General features: G+C 30.5%; 1 protein-coding gene and 1 long non-coding RNA gene across 2 annotated transcripts; one reads left to right on the top strand and one right to left on the bottom strand.

Moving 5' to 3' along the window:
• The first annotated feature begins 656 nt into the window (after positions 1 to 656).
• Positions 657 to 2,296, top strand: LOC117127965. The gene is made up of 2 exons (XR_004451007.1): positions 657 to 889; positions 2,176 to 2,296. It is a non-coding gene; the product is annotated as an uncharacterized LOC117127965 (long non-coding RNA).
• Positions 2,297 to 21,197: 18,901 nt separating this feature from the next.
• LOC103827959 lies at positions 21,198 to 23,163 on the bottom strand. Its single transcript, XM_009103524.3, has one exon. The coding sequence runs from the start codon at positions 22,692 to 22,694 to the stop codon at positions 21,480 to 21,482; it is 1,215 nt and encodes a 404-aa protein (XP_009101772.2). The 5' UTR covers positions 22,695 to 23,163; the 3' UTR covers positions 21,198 to 21,479.
• Between the last annotated feature and the right edge of the window lie 2,611 nt (positions 23,164 to 25,774).

Raw genomic sequence — 25,774 nt, 5'->3', positions numbered from 1 at the left:
AATACATTGTAATCACTACCGACTCTTTTGTTTCGTTGAGTGTGGGCACTGTCTTAAAATAACAAACATTGGGATCTTCGAAGCAAATAGCATAAAATTCTAAAAAAGATTGGGGTTCGTGGCAAAAAAAAAAAGAGAATAAAAAGATTGGGGTAGGTTGCCTCCTAAGGCAAGGTAGTGATACAGCTGTGTTCATGTCCCAAGCATCATCTATTCTTGTTGCTCCTTATTAACACCACAATTTACATTACTATCAATCACGATTGCCGACAAAACTAAATATTTAATCGTTAAAATAACAGTAGTACCCAAGAAACCGCACAAACGTCCCAAGATTACAGCTGATAGTTTCTGATGATTATATATGAAATCCTTATCTCTACTCGAGCATTACTATAACCTTGATATTAGGTTTTATAGATCACTTTCTTGTAGTATCTTACAGTTTATTGAACAAGTGCTCTGTATTCTCCTGACACATTTCTATCTTCTCTCTTTTTATTATTATATTGTTCATGTATGAAAAAAGATAGATATGAATTAATTCGCATTATCTTTTCTTCAATGCTCCTTTTTAAAGAAAAATAATGTCTCTCCAGTCTCTCTTTTTATTCGGATAAATTCTCATGTTCTCTGTGACAGGATAAAGTTCATGCACCCCTCTTTAATTATTGCTATTATTATTATAGTTATGTTATTCTAATTAAATATTTCACTATTTCGGAGGTTTTAATTAATGCTATTTTCTTCAAATTTCTATACAACCCTCTGTAAGAATACTCACCAGCCTCAATACGTAAGTTCATACAAAGAGACGACATCGATTAATGTCAACTTCATTATATTACTGGATGAATGCAACTAAAATCAAACAAAGAAAAGAACAAAGGTCTCGTGGGAGGTGGTGACTAAGGAAAAAGCTAGTGGAGGATTGGGAGTGAAGGATCTAGTTACTTGGAACAAGGCTTGCTGTTTAAAACTAATTTGGTTGTTGTTCTTTCAAGCAGGATCGATATGGGTTGGATGGTTCAAGACTGAGGTTTTAAAAGGTTCCCTATCTAACTTCTGGACTATGAAAGCGACAACAACAAACTCTTGGTTGGCTAACAAGCTATTCAAGTTGAGAGATGAAGTCTTTACCTGGATAAAGATGAAAGTGGGAAATGGTGAATCCTGTAGATTCTGGTCGGACAACTGGTCCCCCTTTGGGAAGCTCTCGCAATTTATACTGACCGATCAAACTTCTCGTATGGGCATTGATGCAAACTCCACTGTTTCAGACCTCTTTATTGATGGGAGATGGATGATTCCCCCGGCGCGGTCAGAAAAAATGGTACAACTCCACATCTTTTTCACTACATTTGCTCTTACTGATACAGAAGATTGCTATGAATGGGTGATTGATGACAAGCCGAAATCAAGATTTAACACTAGTCAGGTTTATAAGAAACTAAGGGGTCAGGAAGCAACAGTACCATGGGCTCAAAGCGTTTGGATTACAGGAGGCATCCCTCGACATAGTTTTCTCACTTGGCTGTTCGTCTTGAATCGATGCCCTACCAGAGACCGCCTCCGGAGCTGGGGTCTCCAGACGGATGTTGTTTGCCTGCTCTGCAACCAGGAGCCTGAAACTAGAGATCACTTATACTTTCACTGCCCCTTCAGCTTTGCAATATGGGAGGAAATTGGGAGGAGATGTGACCTGCAACCGCTCCAGAACTGGGATCAGACCATGATTCAAATGCAATCTCTTCAAGGAAACAAATACAAGAAACGACTTACCCTTCTCTGTTGGCAATCATCGATTTATTGGATTTGGCAGGAGAGGAATAAGAGGCTTCACAACCAACAATTTCGATCACCAGAAGCTATTATTTCTCTCATCACTCGTCAAATTACGGATCGGATCTCTGCTTATCGATTGGACTCTCCTGCGATCTCTTCGATCATCATGCAACTTTGGTTCTCAACGCAAACTTGACCCGATCTGTCTCTTTCTTTTCCATTGGGTGGGCTTGGATCACTCTCTGTTCTATTATTATGGGTTCAAATGGGCTAAAACTTTGGGTGGGACTATAGCCATGCTATATATAAGTATGGGCTTGTAAACATTGTTTTTTCGTTTTCATTATATATAAATATAAACCTTTGGTCAAAAAAAAGAAAAGAACAAAGAGAAAAAATGGTTAACACTAGATTGAGAGGCAAACAAAAGTCAAAACCTAGAATATGGGAAGCCTCCGTAATCGAAAAAAAAACACAATATATGGAAGAATTAAGACAAACGAATGGGTGATTGTAAAAGAGATGTTTTATCATTAAAAAATAAAATGTCCCAAATAAGGAAATATTATGGGATTAAGAGGAGTAGATCGACCACTGGTCCATTTATTGGATCTTCTATTTTTTATTGCTTGTTTCTTGTTTTTAGTAGGTTTTTGGTATTTGTTACATTCTTTTTTTTGACAAGGTATTTGGTACATTCTTTGACTCTTGTTTTTAACATCCATCCATGTCCCTTGTGCTAGATTAAATGTACTCGATTTATCTATTTATATATTCCGGTGCACCACTCAAAACATATGAAAATGTATAATGTAAGATAATATCTTTGTTTTTTTACTAAACTAAGAATATCTTTGTTTCATTATGCAATATATACGAAAATGTGTAACGTAAGATAATATCTTTTTTTCATTATGAATAATGTATAATATAAGATAAGACCCACGAAATACGTCGATATCTTAATGTTTTGCATGAATAGTGTATGTTGACGTTTATGGTCTCAAATAATATTAGAGTTTGTAGGAATTATGTTTGAGGTGTATGTGAGTTTTCTTATTGTATTTTTTTAATAATCAGTAATCCATAATTTGTTGGTTAATTGTGGCTTGGTTGCTCTAATTTGGGATTTTAAGTGTGTGGGCATGTATATTCAGCACTTGGTTCAACCCCCATTTGTATGTGAAAATTATTAGTTGTAGACTGATCATGTATAAACTTATTTGAATTATCTTAGATTGGAAATAAAGTTTGCATTACGGTTTCGTATGTCATTTTTCTAATAAAATGAAGAAAAATACATGATTTTTATGAATAAATAAACTTATAATAATAAATATACTCTAAAATGTTTAATTTATTTTAACTAAAAGTAGCAAGTAGCATTTATTTTCATAAAAATTTCACAATTATTCTAACTATTTATTTTAATATTCATTTTAGAAATTATATGATGTAGCGTTATTGTAATATTTTAAATTATAATTATTTAGTTTCTCTTAATATTTATTTTAATTTAATAAAAATAAGTAAAAAAATCTTTAAAAACACTACGGTGGATTGAATTAAGTGGTGTTGTAAATAATAAGTAAAATAAATCTATTTCTGTCTCATTTAAATAAATTGCTTTTTTTCTTTATACATTTTTGCTTAAAATTAATGCTTTACACGATATAAAAGAAATAACTTATTCATTATAAATAAAAATATTTTAAAACAGATAATCTGAAACTGTCATTACTATTTATACATATACATGTTTGTTAGATATTACTAACTTGAGTGTATTTTGTCAAAAAAAACTTGATTGTATTTTACTGTCAAATAAAAATATTATATATATATATATATGTGTGTGTATATATATACATATTTAAAATATTAAACTGGATATTATAATGATAAAAATGTTTGTTACTGTATTTATATTTATCTAAAAAGTAATTTCTTATTTGAAAATATTCAAAATAGAAATATATTAAATTTTAGGGAAATTGCATTGTATGACTACCAAACAAATTATAATTTACTGTTTAGCTAAAAAATAAGTTGACCATGATATTCAATACATTTTCTATCTTATTTGCCAAAATACCCTTTAAAACTACCGATGCAACCGTTTATTATTTTCTCTCGTATCTACTATTTCTTTTCTTTTTTCTTCCTCTCAGATCAATTATTCCCACAACCATGTCTCTGATCTCATAATTTTTCAATTTTGAATCATATAACACAGACTGGATCTATCGTTGTACATATGCTGATTTTGGTTGCTATTTGGATCTGATGTTGAAAATTAAATACGGACCAGTGATGTTGAAAATTAAATACAATCGTAACGTCAGCTGCTTTCTTCCTCTTTACCTGCTACTTGAAAAGAACGAGGGCATAACCAGATGAAATGGAAGTAAAATGTTAGTAACTTAATTATGTCAAAATCATTGATATATTCTTAATTTTCATTCAAAATTTGGTTATTCAAAAAATTAACCCAATTTTTTATTATATGCTTAATGTGATTGTTTTATTTCTTTTAATAATAAAAAAATAAATTAAAAAAAAAACAGGATACAAAAATTGTTATCAAATATGTATTATTCATAATCATTAATTGTCATATATATATATATATATTAATTATTTTACGTAATTCCGTAGTTTTTATTTAAGAAACAAATTGAGAATATTCTTTTGTAAACTACGAATCAGTTTGGTTGTTAGTTTTATAAAAAAATATAATATATATTTATATGAACCAACTTATTTTTAAAATTTTTTTAAGAATCAACCTATTAATGACATGTGGCTACGAAAATATGTTGTAATACTCCAACATTAATATATAGGGGATATTTGTTAGAAAAAAAAAACAAGTATAGCAGTAAATTAACTAAATTGTACAATATTCAACACCATCATTACAAAACTGAAAACCCTGTTAGGGACGTGTAACATCATAAGTTCATGGCATACCAACTAACGGGTTAAGAACTAATGGACCTGAAAGGTTATATAGCCCATTCATGAGAGGCCTAACTTTTTCTCTTGTCTACGAGATCACAAGCAAATATTCTTTTGTATATATGCTTATCATCCTAACGGTGTGTGATTGGTAAGAAATTTAACTGGTTTATAATGTTTTCATTCAATCAGTTTTTGTAAGAATTAAGAAGAGATTCACAGATGTGTTTTCTTTATTTTTTTTATATTTTATTTATTTAAGTTCCCTTGAAAAAAAAAATAAATATTTAAGTTCAACAAACCATTGTATATTATAGTTGATTTGACATAGTTTAGCATAATTTCGATTCTTATTTTCTAATACAGTTTATAAGCGTATTTAAGAAATATTTGACCAAAATAAATTATTATTCTCCATTAAACTTCGTCACTACATTGTCTCCGATGTTTATTGCTTGTCTCCTATTGTATATATCCTTTTTTTGTCGTCGTAGTTTCATTTCATGAAAAACTAGGGGGAAATTACATATTTATCACTTTCATGATACCACTTTTCATTTTTACCATTACTAATGAGACATTTTCAAAAATACTTTCTTCATTAAGTGGCAAAAGACTCTTATGCCCTTGTTATTTATATATATAATAAATTATTATTTAAATAAAAAATAAAATAAAAAATAAAAAAAGTGTAAATTTTTTTTTTATGTTTTCGAATTATACATTTTCAAATTCGAACTTTTTTATAAAAAACATTTTTTTGAATTTTTTTTCGAATTTTTTTTTTTTTTCAAATTTCTTTTTGAAAAACGAAAATTATGTTTGAAACGATTTTTAAAATTTTTTTATATATATTTTTAAGTATTTATTTATATATTATTAGAATCATAAATTTCACATTCCAAAAACCCTACCCCACCCCTCAACTCTAAACCATAATTCTAGATTAGTTAACTCTAAGGGTATAATTGTATTTTATCATTCATTAAAAGTGACGGTAAAAGTGGTTAGTGTAAACATGAAAAATGGTACTATGAATGTGGTATTTGTGGCAATTTCCCAAAAATTAGTGTGATCATGTTTGTAATATATATCCTTCAGCTTCCTTGTTTTTTTTAAAACAAATTACACACTGTTTAATACCTTATTTTATATAAATAAAATCGACCTTAATATGAAATACACAAATATTTATTTTTCTATAGTTTTTGTTTTCTATTAGCGTTTCCAACCCCTATATATTATTTCAGAAGCATTGCACCATTTTTTTGTAGTCATGTGTCATCACTAGAATGATTCTTAAAATCCTTAGAGAAATAGGTTGGTCCATCTAAATATATAATAAACTTTTTATTAAACTTTAATAAATACATTATTAATATGCATCATTATTTCCTTAAATAAGATTACGGAATTGCCTAATGTGGCTAAAGTATATATGATAATTAATGATTTTGAATAATAAAAATTTGATAAAAATAAGTGTGTATTATAATTATATTTGTTTAATTTTAAGCTATTAAAATAAATTAAATAATCATAGTAACCATATAATAAAAATTTAAAAAATTATATATATATATATATTATATTTTGAATTTTTAAAAACGAGTATAAATTACTAAAATTGTTAAAAATTTCATATTCAAATTTTGTGATCTATGATTTAAAACTTTTGTTATGACATGATGCAAATAATTAAAAAATAATATAAGTTGAAAGTCTCATTTAATAAGTATCAAAAATAAAAGATATATAAATATATGTAGGAAAATTGCCACAAATAGCACATTCATAGTACCACTTTTCATGTTTACACTAGCCACTTTTACCCTCACTTTTAATGAAGGGTAAAAGACAATTATACCCTTAAGGTTAATTAATCTAGACTTAGGGTTTAGAGTTGAGGGGTTGGATAGGGTTTTTGGAATGCGAAATTTAGGATTCTAATAAATATATAAATAAATACTTAAAAATATATAAAAAATTATAAAAAATAGTTTCAAACATAATTTTCGTTTTTCAAAAAGAAATTTGAAAAAATAAAAACAAATTCGAAAAAAACAATTTCAAAAAAAAATTTATAAAAAATTTGAATTTGAAAAAGTATAATTCGAAAACATAAAAAAAAATTACTTTTTTATTTTTTTTATTTTTTTATTTTTTATTTTTTATTTTATTTTTTATTTAAATAATGATTTATAATATATTTAAATAACAAGTGCATAAGCCTTAATGAAGAAGGTATTTTTGAAAATGTCTCCTTAGTAGTGGTAAAAATGAAAAGTGGTACCATGAAAATGGTAAACATGTAATTTCCCCATATATGTATCATTTTAAATTAAACTATATGCCATATAAAAATACATAAATATCTTAATTTTGAAATTTACTTTGAACATTTTTTGATAAAAAATTTGAAAAAATATTGACAACTTAATTTTTTTAAATATTATAAATTACTTAAATCATTAATCCCATAGTGAAAATTTTGTTATCACTAATTTAAATTTTTTATTATAACATATACAAATGACAAAAAAAAATGAGCAAAAAGCATCATCTAATAAATATTAATATTAAAATATACCATATATAAGTTACTATCATTTAAATTTAATTATATATCTTATCAAATAGAAAAAATATTTTTTTGATTTATACAATTTATTTATATGTTCGCACCAATTTAATTATATAAGTAGTAAATAATGATTTTTTAATTATTCAATACTAGGTGATTTTCCCGTTCTCATGCACGGATATAAATATTTATAAATATTTGCTATTTTCTTTTAATTTTAAATTAATTTATAATTTTTATGCATAATATAGATAAATATTATATTAATTTAATTAGACTTATGATTTTTGATATGTTATATCTAGTCGATTTTGTTGTTTCTACAGTCCATTTAGTTATCATTTGGGTATATTGGAATATTTTTTTCTTCTAAATATATTACAATTTTGATTAATTTTCTTGTTTGCATTTAGATTATTTATTGTCTTAAATATGTAAATAATATTTTAATAATACTAATTATTAACTATTTTTAGTCAACAAAACATCTACAGTTTATATTAATTAATTATTTTATGTAATCATCTAAAACAATATATATATATATAATATTTATATTACTTTGAAAATATAATGATATATTTTTGTACTGCTTAAAATTATGTTTTATAAGAAATAATATTTATTTTTCTAATATCAAGATTATCTGTGAAAATATAAATATAAAGAAAGTATATTTTATGTTATTTAGTTTTTAAATGGAATGTTACTATTTTGTAAATTTTCCTTTTTAATGAAATATTATTATACATATATTTTCGTTTTTAAATTTTCTTTTTAAAATTTATAAATGTTTCCTTTTATATTATATATGTTATTTGGAAAATTTTAAAAAGGAAACTAAATAAAAATCAAGAATAATATTTAATATAATATTTTTAATTCATGAAGGGTATCAACGTAATCAACCATCGTGAGAGTTAACGTGAATGCGACACATAGGAAACTGACTTCTCAAATAATATTATAGAGATATATTTATTATTTTATAATATGTTATAAACGTATAATATATAAAATAATTTATATATATAATGTTCATCACGCGCAAGGCGCATGTCTTAACCTAGTTTTTATGTATTTCCTTTCTACATATGTATATGTTTTTTTTTCGAAACTAGGGTTTTGCATTGTTTATTTAAAGAGTTTCTTAGGGTAAATCGGGGTTTTAAGGTCGTCGTTTCATACGCGTAACATAAGTATATTAACATCATATAGTTCTCGCATCTTTCGTTTGAATTTGTTAATCAAGAGATCCAAACTTTTGAAAAGGCTAAAATCTTTCGTGTACGTTTCCAGATGGAATACGAAGAGTGGGAGAAGATTTGCCGGATTGGCCTACACCCAGAGAAACCAGGTCAATCTTTGAGACACCCTTCTCCTTGTCGTGGTTCCATCAAGTATGTCCACGCCAAGTGTTTCTCTTTTGGCTCAGTCACTCTAGTTTAGATAGTTGCGAGGTATATCGATCGATTTCCAGCTTTCTCTTTTCTCTATTAATTAAAATAATTGTTAGTGAACAAAAAAATCAGGCGATAGGCCAAGCTCGTATAGAACAAAACAAGACCAGTTTACTTAGCAGTAGTATAAGCTAGTACATATTACTTTTGGTCGGATAAGTCGATTGTAACATATCCTGACTAGAGATTTTTAAAGCATGTGTGTAAGCCCCTAGGCCCTAGCCGTCATTGTTTGGGAGAGTAGTTTCTTTTTTTCTTGTGACTAATTATTATGTATGTCCGTCCTCCTCAATTTGAAGATATGCAGGTGGAAATACCAATTTAAGCGAGTTTAGTCCAAAAACGCCAACATGACCAATTGATTATCTTCACCAAAGATGAGTAATTGGAGAATCTGGAGATGCCAATTCAATCTCATTGCCATTGAGGGACTAGGCCCGTCCCTAATTGGCAACACCATTAGAATGTTAAAATGTGTTGCTTTTAATTAGTGTTTCACTGAGTGTATTTTTACGTAGTTTATAGAATATGAGAATTTTAAATTTTACATTGTTTTCTTATGGCACTTTACTAACAGGGACTCGTAGATTTGAGAATTTTTTGGTCTTCAAATAAAAGTTATAGCTTGATAAGAATGAAACAGATTTCGAAAAGTAGTTTGATCGTTAAAGTGATTGATCACTGCCGGCTGTATGATTTATCGGTTTAATGAACCGCTAAATCGAACGATTTGACATGTTTATATATATGTAATCAGTATACCAACAACATGACATGGATGTTTATCTATAATCAGATACGTTCAGAGACTCTGGGGTTATCTACAGTCAAAAGTTATTTAAGTCTCAACCAACATCCCATCAATCTTATTTTTATAGTTCACTAAACATGATTTATCTACTTTTTAATAATCAAAAAATTTTAGCCAGAAATCCATAATCCTTATCATCCGAAAACCGCAACTTATAATATCAATTATGGACTCCGAATATGTCCAAGAACCATTTGATTAATTGATTCTTTTTTTTTTGAGAAATTGATTAATTAATTCTTTAACCTTTTTTAATGACTATGAAGTCTGGGCTCCGAATATCCTACACTAGTAAGTTTCTGGATTATGACTTTAAATATTTTATTTGAACTAACAACACTTCAGTAAAAATAAAACATTATTATAGCCGTTTGTAGAATTAGTCCAGAGTTAAGTTAGGCTTTTTTGGTCTTCTATATTGTGCTTCATAAATTATTTATTTTATTTTATTAATTTGGGATATTTCAAAAATCTATACTAATCTCTAAGAAGTGTAGTCCATAAATAAATTCTTTCTTCGACTATTCAAATGAACATAAAGCAAAAGTTCATATCCACGTGGGTACAAGACAAGAACAATGTGATTAAGTTTTTTGAAGTGGATAGATCAAACCTTAAACGTCTTGGTAGCTTAATTTTTTCCTTTTTTTACCACTCGAGCACAAAATCTTGGATTAAAAGATTAGTACGATATAAAGACAAAAAGCATTAAATGTAATATGTTCACATATCACGTACACACTTGCACAAACTAAAAAAATAAAAACTCTCTTATTAATCTCTTAAGAAAATTTTCTCAAAATCTTCAGCTTCAACATTCTTAAAACTCATAAATTATGCTAAAATTTAGCATCTCCTTATATAGCAACATAAAACTCCTAAACTCAGTAAGTGTAATATAATAAGATATTTCCTAATCCTTTTAAATAATCATAACTCAGTATGATTAGGAAGCTTGTATCTCAAGCTATCTTCAAGCTTAATCCAACAATTCTCTCATTTAAGTTTGAAGTTCTTCTTCGCCAAGTCTTGCATTCTGATGAAGTCTCGCATTTCTTTGAACTTGATTCTTCCTAAAGCTTTTGTTAATATGTCTACTTTTTGTTCTTCACCAAGAACATATTCTACCTCGACTAGCTAGTCCCTTCTATACACATTCTCTCATAAAGTGAAACCTTGTGTGTATGTATTTACTTCTTCCATGAAAAACGAGGTTCTTTGTCAAATCAATTGTCAATTGATTATCAATCCTAATAGCGAATTTCACACTTGCATGTCCAGTTCTCTTCTCGTAACTCTAGTCGGGATTAACGTTATGACTATTGTCATTGTAGCCAATAAGTTTAGGTATCTTCTTATCTGATCTCTCGAACACTAGACCATAAGATGTACTACCTTGCAGATATCAAAGACACTGTTTTAATGCATCACCGTGCAACTCTCTAGGACTATGCATGTATCGATTTTGCACCCCCATGCAGTATGAGAGATCGGATCTTATATGAAGTAAATACCACATACACCCAATGTTCTTTCTGAAACCTGTAGCATCGACACCCAAAGTCCATAGGTGTATGAACCGGATTGCACTTGCTCATCCTTGCTTCTTCTAGTATTCTTAACGCATACCATTTTTGATTCAAGATTATTCCATTCCTATATTAACTTACCTCTATGCCAAGGTAATCGGTAATTATACTGACATCACTCATCTCGAACTTTGGTTGACAATTTTTTCTTAAATTCATCGATCAATTTCTTGCAAGTTCCAGTTATGAATAAATCATCAACGTACACTGCTACAACAAGAAGATCTCCGCTCACTGTCTTTCTATATACTGATGGTTCTTTAGAACACTTTCGAAATTGTAGCTCAACGAGAATCTGGTTCAATTTGTTGTTTTATGCTCTTGGTGCTTGGCTCAACCCATACAATGATGTATTAAGTTTGTAAACCTTGTTCTCACATCCCTTCTTCTCAAATCCTTCTGATTGAGATACATAAGCAATCTCTTTTAATTCTCCATGTAGGAAGACGATTTTAATGTCTAGGTGATGTGCTTCTCATCCATTTTTCGCAACTAGATTGATCAAGACTTGGATTGTCTCAATTCGAGCAACTGGAGCAAAAACCTCTTCAAAGTTGACTCCATATTGTTGCACGTAACCTTTGGTCACAAGCCAAGCTATGTACTTGTTAATGCTTACATCGAAATTACGTTTGAGCTTGAACACCCACTTACATCCGATTGGCTTTGTTACATATAGAAGATATACCAAGATCCATGTGTTATTCTTAACGATGTATTCAATCTCCTCTTCGCAAGCTCTCGTCCATTCTCTTGTCTCTTTTGCTTCGTTAAATTTTTGTGGCTCATTATATAGGTACATCAGTACTTTTTCTCCTAGTTTCGCAGCTAGCAGAACATAGTCGTCGATATATTTAGGCTTCATGATCTGTCTTTCTTATCTTCTCAAATTTTGGGGCTAAGTTTCTAATTCATCTTCGTCATGACTCTGAGAGTCATCTCCATTCTCAGCATCATGTGTACCTTTTATGTTGTTAATGGTGTGATTATCTCCATTCTTAGACTCCGTATGCTATGTTTCGACGTTCTCAATTATGTCGGGTTTCCAAACCTTCCAATTGTAACTGTAAAATTTCCATTGTTATGTATCTCTGAGTTCTTTTTGCTCCAACTCCAACTTCTTTATTCATCAAAAACAACATCCCAACTCACTACTATCCTTCTAGTACGTGGACCATACAATCAATATGCCTTTGATCCCTGCTCTGTCCCTAGATGTACTAGCATTCGTGATCTCTCATCAAGTTTATTCAATTGTGTTCCTTCTATCTTTGCATATCTGACACTTCCAAAGACTCGAAGATTAATATTAGGCCTTTTGTCATGAAATAGCTCGTACGGTGTTTTATCTTTTAACGTTCTTGGGGCTAATCGGTTGAGATAATATTTAACATGTCGTCTAGCCTCTCTCCACAGGTAATTTGGCAGGTTCATGTACTTTAAGATGTTTCTCGCCATCTCCATCATTGTTCGATTTCTCCTTTCAGCCACACCATTCTGCTGAGGTATGTACGGTGCAATGAGATGTCGTTTTATTCTACACCATCACAATATGTCTTAAAATCTTTTGATACAAGCTCTCCTCCTCTATCTGTTCTGAAAGTCTTTATCTTCTCTTCTGTCTCTTGCTCCACCGAGATTCTTAACTTCTTGAAATTTGTTGAAAGCTTCGCTCTTTTCTTTCAACAACATCTTCCATATATATCTGCTATGATCATCAATAACAATGAAGACATAGTTTTTTCAGCTAGTGTGCTTGGAGTTATGGGTCCACAAAGGTCTCCGTGTAGAAGCTCTTATATTTTGGTGTCTAGATAATGATGTGGCTTTAGGGAAGATCTGCCGACTTTGCTTCCTAAGAAGACACGAGCCACATACTTCCTTTCTCAATACTAACACTCAATATGCCAAGAAAAAAGTTTTTTATGTATCATAGTTCATATGGTCTCATAGTTTACATGTCCCAAACGTGTACCATTTACTCGACTCGTTTTCTGCAATTAGATAAAGGCATGATGTATTATTTATTCCCATATGAACTTTATATAACATGTTTCTGTCTCTTATGGCCGTAATTAGTAGCTTTTCGCGTTGATCATGCATTGTGAGAATCTCTCCTTTCAATCGTATATCACACCATGCCTCTGTAGCTCGACCCAAATTGATAATGTTGCTCTTGAGATAAGGAATAAAATAAACATCAATCATCTTTCTTGAATCTTCATTCATGTCTGTGAAAAAGATTGTGCCATTTCCTCTGATGTATATTCGAGAATCATCCTCGAACCGAACCTTTCCAGTGATCATGTTATCAAGCTTTGAGAAGTACCTTAGATCTCCTGTCATATGATTGTTAGCTCTATTGTCAAGATACCATATGTTGTCTCCTCCGGTATTCGTTTCATACTTCTCAGGCATAACATTCTTTTCACTTAAGAAGACTACTTCATGCATCATAAGTTCATCAGCTTCTTGTGTTTCAGTGTTATCGTTTTCTTGAGCTTCTTGCAGCTTATGTAATTGGTCTAGACAGTGGGCCGAAAAGTGACCTACTTTATTACAACAAAAATAGGTTGTTCGAGACGCATCTCTTCCTCCGTTGTAATATCTTCCTCCATTATAACGTCCATGTATTCCAATGTAGTAGAAGCGTCCTCCACGACCCCTGCTTCTATAGGTATCAGTGTTATAGTCTCAGTATGCTTGTTCATATTGTAAGAGATTTGATTGATCTTGTTGAAAGCAATTTTGTTGACTGTCATGTCCTTCTATATTTGTGTACATTATTTTTCCTTGGTCCTCTTCGGTTTCTTATTCTTCACAAATATGTTCCTCATATGCCTTCAAACGCCTTAATATATCTTCAAAACTTGTTGTGTTAAGATCGAGTACTTGCTCGAGAGATGCAACAATATGTATAAACTTCTTTCGGGGAAGGATCATAAGGAATTTTTAAAACAAGTTTTGCCTCTGCAATGGTTGCACTGAGAGCATCCGAATTTGATGCTAATTCAGATAGCTTCCCGCAAAAAGTATCAATGCTCTCGGACTCCTTCATCTTCAGAGGATCGAACTTGGTCATTAAAGTTTGAAGCCTAGCCTCTTTTACACGTACTGCTCCTACATGTCGGGTTTTAATATCTTCCCAAACTTATTTGGCCATATCGAGTTATCCAAATTGTAGGATAAGACTCTCTGGTATTAATTGGAACATATAACGCTAACGCCATGTCATTCTTCTTAGTATTTATCGTCTATGTTTCTATGGCCTTTCAAACTTTATGGACTTAATCTTCATCATCACCCACACAGTATAATTAGTTGAGCGAAGCATGGGACATTGTATTGATGAAGGGCCTCCACCTTCTTTCATTTTTCCGGTCGCATGAATTATGTCACTCATAATCTCGTCAATTGTTGGGTTTGTGAAACTTTTTATTGTCTGATTAATAAGATATTGCCTATTTTGGACCTAAGAAGTTGGCCCACATCGATTTACTTTTGTTTTTCTTCCCAAAAGACCTCATATTAATTAGAATTAGACATTTCTTTATATATAAGACACTCATTGTCTAAACTTTCAATGCAAAATTTTGTTTAACATTTCACATTTTCCCCCTCCTCCAAAAAAAATATTAAGGACCTTCAAATCATCTTGATACCACCTTGTACCAGTAATCGCAAGGTTACTTTGAGAATGATTCTCCTACAACATCACATGATCTTCTGGCTAGTTTCTGTCGCAGACCTTTTTTTCCGACTTGAAAGATCTCGTTCTTATTTGAATGGTATTTAAGTTTTTTTGCAGATTTTCGTCAAAATGCTCTAATTATCAATTGTTAGAATCATCGAGGATAAATAATGCCCTTATTCTAACAAGGTTTCGGACCAAACTTATAGTTGCCCCCCCCCCCAAAGATCAAGTAGTAGTCAAAAGTTCGTACTTTGATTGATCTTGTTGAAAGCAATTTTGTTGACTGTCATGTCCTTCTATATTTGTGTACATTATTTTTCCTTGGTCCTCTTCGGTTTCTTATTCTTCACAAATATGTTCCTCATATGCCTTCAAACGCCTTAATATATCTTCAAAACTTGTTGTGTTAAGATCGAGTACTTGCTCGAGAGATGCAACAATATGTATATACTTCTTTCGAGGAAGGATCATAAGGAATTTTTAAAACAAGTTTTGCCTCTGCAATGGTTGCACTGAGAGCATCCGAATTTGATGCTAATTCAGATAGCTTCCCGCCAAAAGTATCAATGCTCTCGGACTCCTTCATCTTCAAACGATCGAACTTGGTCATTAAAGTTTGAAGCCTAGCCTCTTTTACACGTACTGCTCCTACATGTCGGGTTTTAATATCTTCCCAAACTTATTTGGCCATATCGAGTTATCCAAATTGTAGGATAAGACTCTCTGGTATTAATTGGAATATATAACGCTAACGCCATGTCATTCTTCTTAGTATTTATCGTCTATGTTTCTATGGCCTTTCAAACTTTATGGACTTTGAGAGTAATCTTCATCATCACCCACACAATATAATTAGTTGAGCCAAGCATGGGACATTGTATTGATGAAGGGCCTCCACCTTCTTTCATTTTTCCGGTTGCATGAATTATATCACTCATGATCTCGTCAATTGTTGGGTTTGTGAAATTTTTTATTGTGTGATTAATATGATATTGCCTACTTTGGACCTAAGAAGTTGGTCCACATAGATTTACTTTTGTTTTTCTTCCCAAAAGACCTCGTATTAATTAGAATTAGACATCTCTTTATATATAAAACACTCATTGTCTAAACTTTCAATGCAGAATTTTGTTTAATATTTCACATTTTCCTCCTCTTCCAAAAAATATATTAAAGACCTTCAAATCATCTTGATACCACCTTGTACCAGTAATCGTAAGGTAACTTTGAGAATGTTTCTCCTACAACATCACATGATCTTCTGGCGACCTCATTTTCTACTTGAAAGATCCCGTTCTTATTTGAATGGTATTTAAGTCTTTTTGCAGATTTTTGTCAAAACGCTCTAATTATCAATTGTTAGAATCATCGAGGATAATAATGCTTCTATTCTAACAAGTAACAAGGTTTTGGACCAAACTTATAGTTGCCCCCCCCCCCCCCCCCCCGGAAAAAGCACAGTACACAGTATTTATTTTATTTTCTAAATTGACTAAATAACATTTCAATTTTAGAATAAATAATTGCGTCCCTAAATAACTATTTGAATATAGTAATAGATTATAGATACACCGGGAAAAACGACAACTACCTTTTCTCAACTTGTTAGAATATACGAAAACTATGCCTCTTGAAGATTATTTAAAGTTCTTAACAAGTTGAAAGTCAACACAAATAACAAATTGGTTCACATGTCTTTGGGAAAAATAGTTTCACACTTCACAACACATGTTAAGCGGACCGAACCATCCATCCCTTTACTCGATACACGGACAACACTTTCTTTCTTCTCTCACCGCTCGTCTGCTTCACGGGCCACCACATGTCCATACGCATCAGTCTAATCAACGGCCTAAGATCTGATCTGACATGTCATGTGTGAATTAACAGACGGATAGGGAGAAACGTGATGGGCGGTGGGATATGCACGTGATCAAAAGAGAGCAACGGTAAGATATTCGGATGGTTCTTTTAGTGGTCGCAGTGACCGTTTTGATGAAATTATTGTGGACCGACATTATCAAATTATTATTACTATGAAACAAATATTTTCAAGTACGATCGATTACGAGTATATGACCTCGAATACTACTATAGCGGGTCTGGTCTTATATAAGTAAAAAAAAAAACTTATGTTCATAAACCAATACAAATCTTTTGATATCTTCAACTTTATTTTTATTAATATCTTTCGACTATTTTTTTGTTGATATCTTTCAAGTTTTATATAAACATTGAAATTTAAAACTAATGTTTCATGATGAGCTTTAACTCAGAACCAGTCTCATGTATTAAGATTACTAGGTTAAAATCTGCGCTTTTTGCATATTAAAAATAATAAATAATAAATATATATTGAATAATTAAAAAAATACTACATATATAAATAAATTGACACAAACACATAAATCAAAGTAATTATTATTTTATTTATAATTTTTATGATAAATAAATCAAAATAATCATATTTACCAATTTCTATAGCATATAATTAAATTTAAATGATATTAACATACATATATAGAAAAAAAAAAAAAACATACATATATAGTATATTTTTAATATGATTGTCTATTAAATAAGACTTCACACTCATATTATCCTATGATTAGTTGTATTTTTAATAACAAAAATTTGAACGGTTCAAAACAAAAATTTGAGTATGGGCTTTTAATAATATACATAATTTATCAAATATATTCACAAATTCAATATAAATTTCAAAATTAAAATATTAACTAGGTGTTTTGTCCGCACATGTGGGCATAATTATTTTTATAGATATTTAGTAACAAATGTACTCTTAAATTTAAATAAATTTATAATATTTTTATGAATCTTTTAATTTCTTAATTTTTATGTTTTATTAATTTAAAAAAAAAAATCGATAACAATGCCAATATCTTATTATTTTAAAATATGTTATTATCTCTAAACAATTTTTCTTATATTAATTTATAATCAATTATATAATTAAAGAAAAAAATATATAACTGCTAATACAAATTGATGTTATTAAACCAAATCATTGAAATTACCAAAACCTACAAAATCTTAAAATAAATCAAAAGCAAAAAAAATAGTTCAACCTAACCCAACTTTACACATTATATTAACCAAAGTAAATAAACTGATTGAATTGTATAATTATATTGTAAAATACCTCCAAATAACTGAATACACACTCAAACATGTTAACAAATAAAACATTAATATATAATGTATAAGATAAGAACCTTTGTTATCTATTCTTGTATTCAATTCTAAATGCTATAATAGAGACAAAAATATGCGATAGTCAATCTATATTTTTCATTTAAAATAGAGACATGTTATTTTCTTCTAAATATATCCTATTTTTTATAATAATTTTTTTATTTTCAAAAAGGTCTTTTAACTTTCAAACTTAAATAACTATAACTAAAACAAGTAATTTAGAAAATACATTTTTCTATAAAAAGAGAATCACATTTTTCTCTACATAATAGTCTTTTGAATAAATAGTAATTTAAACAAAGTTATGATTCTCTGAAGGGAAATTGCCACAAATACCACATTCATAGTACCACTTTTCATGTTTACACTAACCACTTTTACCCTCACTTTTAATGAAGGGTAAAATACAATTATACCCTTAGGGTTAACTAATCTAGACTTAGGGTTTAGAGTTGAGGGGTGGGGTAGGGTTTTTAGAATATAAAATTTATGATTCTAATAAATATATAAATAAATACTTAAAAAATATATAAAAAATTTTAAAAAATAGTTTCAAACATAATTTTCGTTTTCAAAAAACAAATTGAAAAAAAAATAAAAAAAAAATCGAAAAAAAATTGAAAAAAAAACTTTACATTTTTTTATTTTTTTTTTATTTTTTTATTTTATTTAAATAATGTTTTATTATATATATAAATAACAAGGGCATAAGAGTCTTTTGCCACTTAATGAAGAAGGTATTTTTGAAAATGTCTCATTACTGGTGGTAAAAATGAAAAGTGGTACCATGAAAGTGGTAAACATGTAATTTCTTCTTCTCTGAAATTCTTAAAAAAATAAAAGTAAGTAGAGTTAATTTTAAATTAATATTTTGAAGATATTTTTAAAAGATAATTCCATTCCCAATTAAAAAAAATATTTAGAAAATCACGAATAGCAAACAAACATAAATAAAATTTATTGTTATTACTTATATACATCTTTTTAGTATTTTAATACTAAAATAAATTTAATAATTTATAAAACATATTCCATGACATATTGCACTTACAAACAAATATAAATCAATTTTTGATATTTTTTATATTTATAAACCTATTTTTAATATTCTAGTATAATGATAAATCTAATTATTATATGTGTATATACACTACTAATTATAGTAATTAGTGAATAAGAAAGAAAGATGTAGATAAACACAAAATAAATAAATGAAACTATCTTTTCTTTTTCAAAAATGTTTTCCATTTATTTTTTTGAGATAATTTTATAATATTAATTTGTAATCAGATAAATAATGAATTATATTTTAATTATAGTTTTAAAAAATTATTTATTAAAACTAGTGACTCAGCCCTAAAATCATGAAAAATGTGACAAATAAGCAAATTAAATTCTCAAATAGTTGTATAGATTTCTCAATGCTTGTTCGCTGCAAGCTGAAAAACTAAAATATTTATTTTATATGGTATATAATTTAATTTAAACAGTATTAAAATAAATGTACTTTTAATATGAATATGTATTAAATGAGAATTTATATTCATATAGGTTTATGATTATTTGTATTTTGTTATAACAGAAAATTAAATCATTAATCACAAAATTTTTAACTTTTAAAATTTTTAGTAATTTAAAATCATTTTTAAAAATTCAAAATAGAACATATACGAAAGAATCTAAATATGTATTATATGGTGAATATGATTGTTTGATTTATTTTAATAATATAAAATTAAACAAAATGGATGAAGGATATAAAAATTGTTACCAAATATTTATTATTCAAAATGATTAATTGCAATATATATTTTAATCATATTAGGTAATTTTTAGTTTTTATTTAAAGAAAAAGGAAAATATTCTAATGTAATTAATAATTAATTTATGATTAGTTTAATTAAAAAAATTAGTATATGTTTAGATGAACTAATTTAAGGGATTAGTGATTTTAAAAATTATTTTAGTGATGACAATTGTCATAGGTAAAAGGTTGTAATGAATCACTTGTAATATATAAGGGACATTTCATTTCTATTTTTAAGGAAAAGTATTTACTATAATTCATTTTTTTCATTTAGGAAAATAAAGGTTTTTCTTCAACAATAAATTTAAACTAACTACAAGTTTACAACGAATTATTAAGTTATTTCGTCTTTGTTAAAAGTATTGAGCTCTCTGTGGAAAATAATTCAAATTGTACAAAAGGTTTGGTGTACAAATACAATAATGATATCAGAAAATGTAGGATATATAAGGTTTTTTAATATAAAAGGTTATTATTTGGAAAAAAATAATGATTGCAACAATAGTCCTTTTACCGGTAAAGGTTGGTTAAGATCACTGATCACAACGTAAGCAAAGCATTTTGATTCCTGAGTGTACCTAGCTGTAGACTGTCTGATACATCTCATCTCACCCTAATTATTTTCTGGATTATTAAGTGTTTGGTACTTAATAATATAGATATCTAATTATTGTCAATATTAATTCCAAAACACTGTTTTGTTTACTTATTTTTTGGCTGTTAAACACGACATCTTTGACAACACGTTCAACCATCTGCAACCACTATAAAACAAAGTTTATTTTTCATTTTTATTTATCTTGCAGTTTGCATCTACATTTATATTTATTAACTGCAAACCACATAATTCATAACACGTACCGAGATCAAAAAGATGGTGAAATGTTGAGAGTCGGATTTAGATATTCGCAATCTATGAAAAGATCACCTGTTCTCAACTTCTCATATTAAACACGTTTACATAATAATTATAATTGTAGTTGCAGTGTGAATGCTCTAACCATTACCCTCCCATTTCAATATGAAACAAAAGAAATAATGATACTTTGTATTTACCGATTCGTGGTTAAGTAATCATTTCCTAGTTTTAGTTGCGTCGTTCGATATCGTACAATAGTGGGGAAATGAAAGACAGCGTTGCGTTAAGAAAACGACGTCGGTTTTGCCATCGTTCGCGGGACCAAGTTTTTGATTGGGAAAGTCGTCACACGTGCGCGTTGGTGCTTCTTTTTGAAGATTTTCGAGTATATTCCACAGATGAACCTCAACTAAAATCAATTAATCTAAATATCACCCTGAAAAATAAAATTTCTTAATTAGCCCCTACCTCCGGAGCAAAATGAGCTGTAAACCGGTTAATTAAAGAGAACAACTACATTAATGTAAAAATTCTGGATCTATAGATTAATATCCAGTGTATTTCACTATTTTGCTTACCACAATCGAACACGCTCCCATTTTTTGTCTAATAATAAAATAGGGTGTAAAAAGCAATATTACATATATTAAAATGTTAAACTATTGCTGTATTATTATTAATAAACGGTGAATAGAATCTCCGTCGGGTAGTTACTATGACGACCGAGAAACTGACTCGGCAAGTTTCCCGATTCGTTTGATGACATCAGGAGACAGTTCCTTAACCCGTTTCTTCTCCTTCTCCGGTCGAAAATCAAAACCAAGTGCGTCCGACACTTCTTCGGAGCTCCATCCAGCTTTACGGAGCGACTCCGAGAACCGACCCGCTTTCAGAAGCAATGCATCAAGGACCGCTTGGTTGTCTAAAATCACCATCTCATCTTCAAAGAAACCAGATGCTGACACGTGGACGATATCGTCTACGTCGGACTCGCTCCACCCGCCTACTCTTAAAACCGACCCGATCCGGTTAACGTAATCGTCGACCCATTTCGGTGTCTCTGAACGAGGTAAGTCTAAGTATCTTTCCGGCGAGGAAGAGTGTGAAGAAGAAGACATCGAAGAAGCTGAGTTTCTCCGGCGTCGATCCACCGCCGCGTCACTCCAAAACTCCACCCATCTCGGTGTACCCGACCCACGAACCCGACCCGAATCTAAGCTCAGTCTTGAATAATTAGAGGAGGACGAAGACGATCTGGCAGACTTCTCGCTGACCGAAAGCTGCTTAGTGAGGAGATCCGGAGACAAATCGGATCCTCTGAAAACAGACTCACGCTCGAAGAAATCAGATAGATCCGACCCGCAACAGAAAATCCGGGTCTCGTCGATGTAGAAAACCGGGTTACCCGCTAAAGACGGGCTACAAGGGATAAAGCAGTGATCGAAAATGGGAATCATCAAAGGAGCTCTCCTGAGAGCGTTTCTCGCGACCCGTAAGGCCTTTTCCGGGTCAGACGGTCTCGGGCCCCAAGATTTGCTCCAGAGGGTGTTTCTCGCGATCTGAAACGACACGGCGGCGATCGGAAGATCGATCATGGCTCGGAGATGGAGACGAGCTCCGGGAGAACGCCAGTCTGGAAAGCCGGCGCCGACGGGTAAACCGGCGGAGAGGACGGCGCGGAGATCCGGCGGGAAAGAGAATGCGAACTCAGCTTCGGCTCTGGCGAATTCTGCGTCGGTTAGACCCGGTTGGACTTGGATCCTCGAAGTGTGCAAGTGTGAGATAACTTGGTCGGCGAGAGATGAGAAAGAGACGAGACTGTTCCTGACCGTTGGGGTCGTTGGTGCGGCTGCACGAGCAGAGAGACGGCGGAGACCCGCCGCGTGTGCTGGCCGGAGACCGGTCATTCTCCGTCCAACGTCGACCATCCTGCTTTTTTGGGTAAAGAACAAAACTTTGTAGAGTAAAAGAGACAATGAAAAAGAGTAAGCTTTATTATGAGTTATGGGGTTTCAGATATGTCTGAATCAGATGGCGTACTGAAAAGTATGATAGCGAGAGAGAGATAGTAGAGAGAAGCTTTGTTGAGCAAAGTAAAAGAGCTCCCTATATTTATAGCAAGTTTTATTGGTGGGTCCTGCTAGTTGTCTTTCTTTATTTATTTCTTTGGTGTTAGAGAGAATCCTTAAGAGAGAGTACTTAGAAAAAAAAATAATTAAATAATCGATAGATCCCACTAAAAGTTAAGGATTCATTTCTTAAAATTCTTAGATAAGGACTCTTTCTTAGACCATCTACAATGCTACACTAAAATTTACTCTATATTTCACTCTAAAATAGAGTAACTCTATTATAGAGTTGGATTTGCTCCAATGGTTCACTCTATAATAGAGTTACTCTATAATAGAGTGAAATATAGAGTAATCTTATTTTTTCATTCTATATTTGGAGTAAAAAAACAAGATTACTCTATATTCCACTCTATTATAGAGTAACTCTATTATAGAGTGAAACATTGGAGCAAATTCAACTCTATAATAGAGTTACTCTATTTTAGAGTGAAATATAGAGTAAATTTTAGTGTTGCATTGGAGATGCCCTTAGTGAATCCTTGCACTATTTGCGGATCCCGACAACATGTGGCGATCCGCGATTGGTTGATATTTATTTATTTTTTATCTAATAAAGAAAAAAAAAATAATACTAAAAAAATCAAAATACACTTTTTCTAAGAACTCTTTTTGAGTAACACCATTGCGGGTGCTCTTAGTATTTAGTATTGTATGAAATATTGAAATAGTTATGTGTGAGAATCTCTAATGACTTCATCGACTAAACTAATTTGATGATTAAAGTCTTTGATATTTTTCTTCATTGAGACTCTTTTATTTATCTAAATCAGCATCAGATACCTTTCTGATCGGTTTACACTTTTGTTTAGTTCTCCTTTCACGGCTCTGATTGAAACACGTAGGACCCCATGCGTAAATTATGGATACAAGGGAGGTTACCATGAGGGTATGACTGAATGCGTAATATTATTTCATGGTTGAATCATCTTATCCGTGAAGGTGTCTTTCTATTCAAGTGATTTAATGTACATGTAATGAAAAATACCTTAATCGAATTATTAGAAATAAATATAGTTTAGCGGCGTTATATAAATCATGCAAGAATAAAATGTAGGTTTATTCTGTATTTTTATTTTAATAAAAATAGGTGAGAGTTTAAAATCATATAATGTTATACAGGATATAACATGCATTTTTTAGAAAGCGATGATATAAAGTATTACAAAAGTAGGTAGGAAAAGTTGTAATATAGTATATACATGTGATTTATAAGTGATATTAAATTGTTCACTGAATGTATATATAAATTACATCAATTTATCATTGTTTTTTCAAGTATTGGCTGAACTTTTCAAAATTTCATCCAGTTCAAATCAGAACTGCTATCCATCAGGTTTATGATTTATCTCGACCGGTTGGATTAGAGGTGTGTTTCGGATTTAGAAGCATTGTGGAAATAAACAAAGGTTGAAAAGTGATTAGACGCAAGCCCATATCACACCCACTCTGCCACGCTGCATCAAATCATGTTCCTCATTTCATTATGGACAACATCGATATGAATCACTGTTTCTGATTTGGATTTATCCACTTAATCATAACTTAAAAGTAGCTTATTAATCCTACAACACCAAACCCAAAATGTTTTGTTTATTTCTAAAAATTATCCAATACACAATTCAGTTTACGCGTGAATTGTAGTTGTAAAGTTGAAAATGCCACCGCTCGCATTTGGATTGTATTAAAAAAATTTATTATCTACCTAGATAGTCGTAGTTTAAATTAATGCGATATCAAATCTATGACCGCTGATGCATAATCTTTAGACCACACTACTCGGGAATCCCACATGCCAATACCAGTATGGCATGGATTCTTTAGAAAGGAAAATGTTTCCATTGTTCAATCGCAAAAGCATAATTTTAAATAGTAATGTGATAGTACTACAATTTTCAATACTACTACCATTTATTAAAATATGTGAACATAATTAAAAATTACATCATCATCTATAAACACACTAGTTTGAGTATTTAGCGTCGTCGCAGCTGCCTAGTACTAAAAGCATTAATTTTCAAATAAACGGTCCCTTTGTCAGCTTAACCACATGTTAGGTATTGGATTTTTCAACTTCTTACATAGCTATGTTTTAAAATATTTTTAATGTTATAAAGTATTAAGTTGTGTGCTTTATTCGAAATACAGTCAAAATTTTCAAGAATTATTTTATAATATGCTAACGAACGGGTCAACGGCATAGACTTCTTCTATAACTCGGGATTGATCAATGTATTAAAGGAATTTAATATGTTATTGTAAGAGATTAGCTTGTAAAATTACATTTGTTTTGAATCTTCTGATGTTCACACACTCGAATAATTAAATGATACAAAAATCTACGTAGTAGAATTAAGCAGGTACAGCCCAAGGGACCTTCTGTCTAGTCCCTCTCACCTCTCTCTAAATAACAAGTTTTCATCAGAGTTATAATCGTCGGTGGTCGGTGGTCTTTGCCGCCAGTTACCATCTTTTAATTTTGTTTTTTTGGTTTGTAAATATTTCGATCTGATCGAATAGGTTTTTACATATATGACTTTACTTTCGCAAGGCATTGTCTTTTGTTGTGTTTCTTCAATCCAAATCAGAACTTTACTTAAAATTTATAACTTTTATCTCTGTTTATTTGGATTGAATAATAAAGTTTAGATCTTTGTTTTACTTTATGCTTAATTCTTAATCTATATTCCGTTGAATATTGGGTTAATAGACCTTTCTTCATCGCTCACTCTGAAGCCCTACAACGAGAATCAGTCTGCATTCTCAGATTAGCCGTTCATGGCATAAAGCGAAGCATCTCTGATGGAAGGCATAACGAGTTTATAGGATTCTCTAAATCATGTGTGAAGAAGATTCAGAAGAGTTGGCGTCTTATGGCG

Source organism: Brassica rapa, chromosome A01 (genome assembly GCF_000309985.2).
Source record: "Brassica rapa cultivar Chiifu-401-42 chromosome A01, CAAS_Brap_v3.01, whole genome shotgun sequence".
NCBI classification, from domain to species: Eukaryota; Viridiplantae; Streptophyta; class Magnoliopsida; order Brassicales; family Brassicaceae; genus Brassica; species Brassica rapa.
Note: the sequence above shows the minus strand (reverse complement) of the source record. Positions and strands in the feature narration are given on the sequence as shown.

Excerpts from the sequence above, each read along its gene's own strand:
- LOC103827959 (XM_009103524.3), bottom strand. The coding sequence starts at position 22,694 with ATGGTCGACGTTGGACGGAGAATGACCGGTCTCCGGCCAGCACACGCG.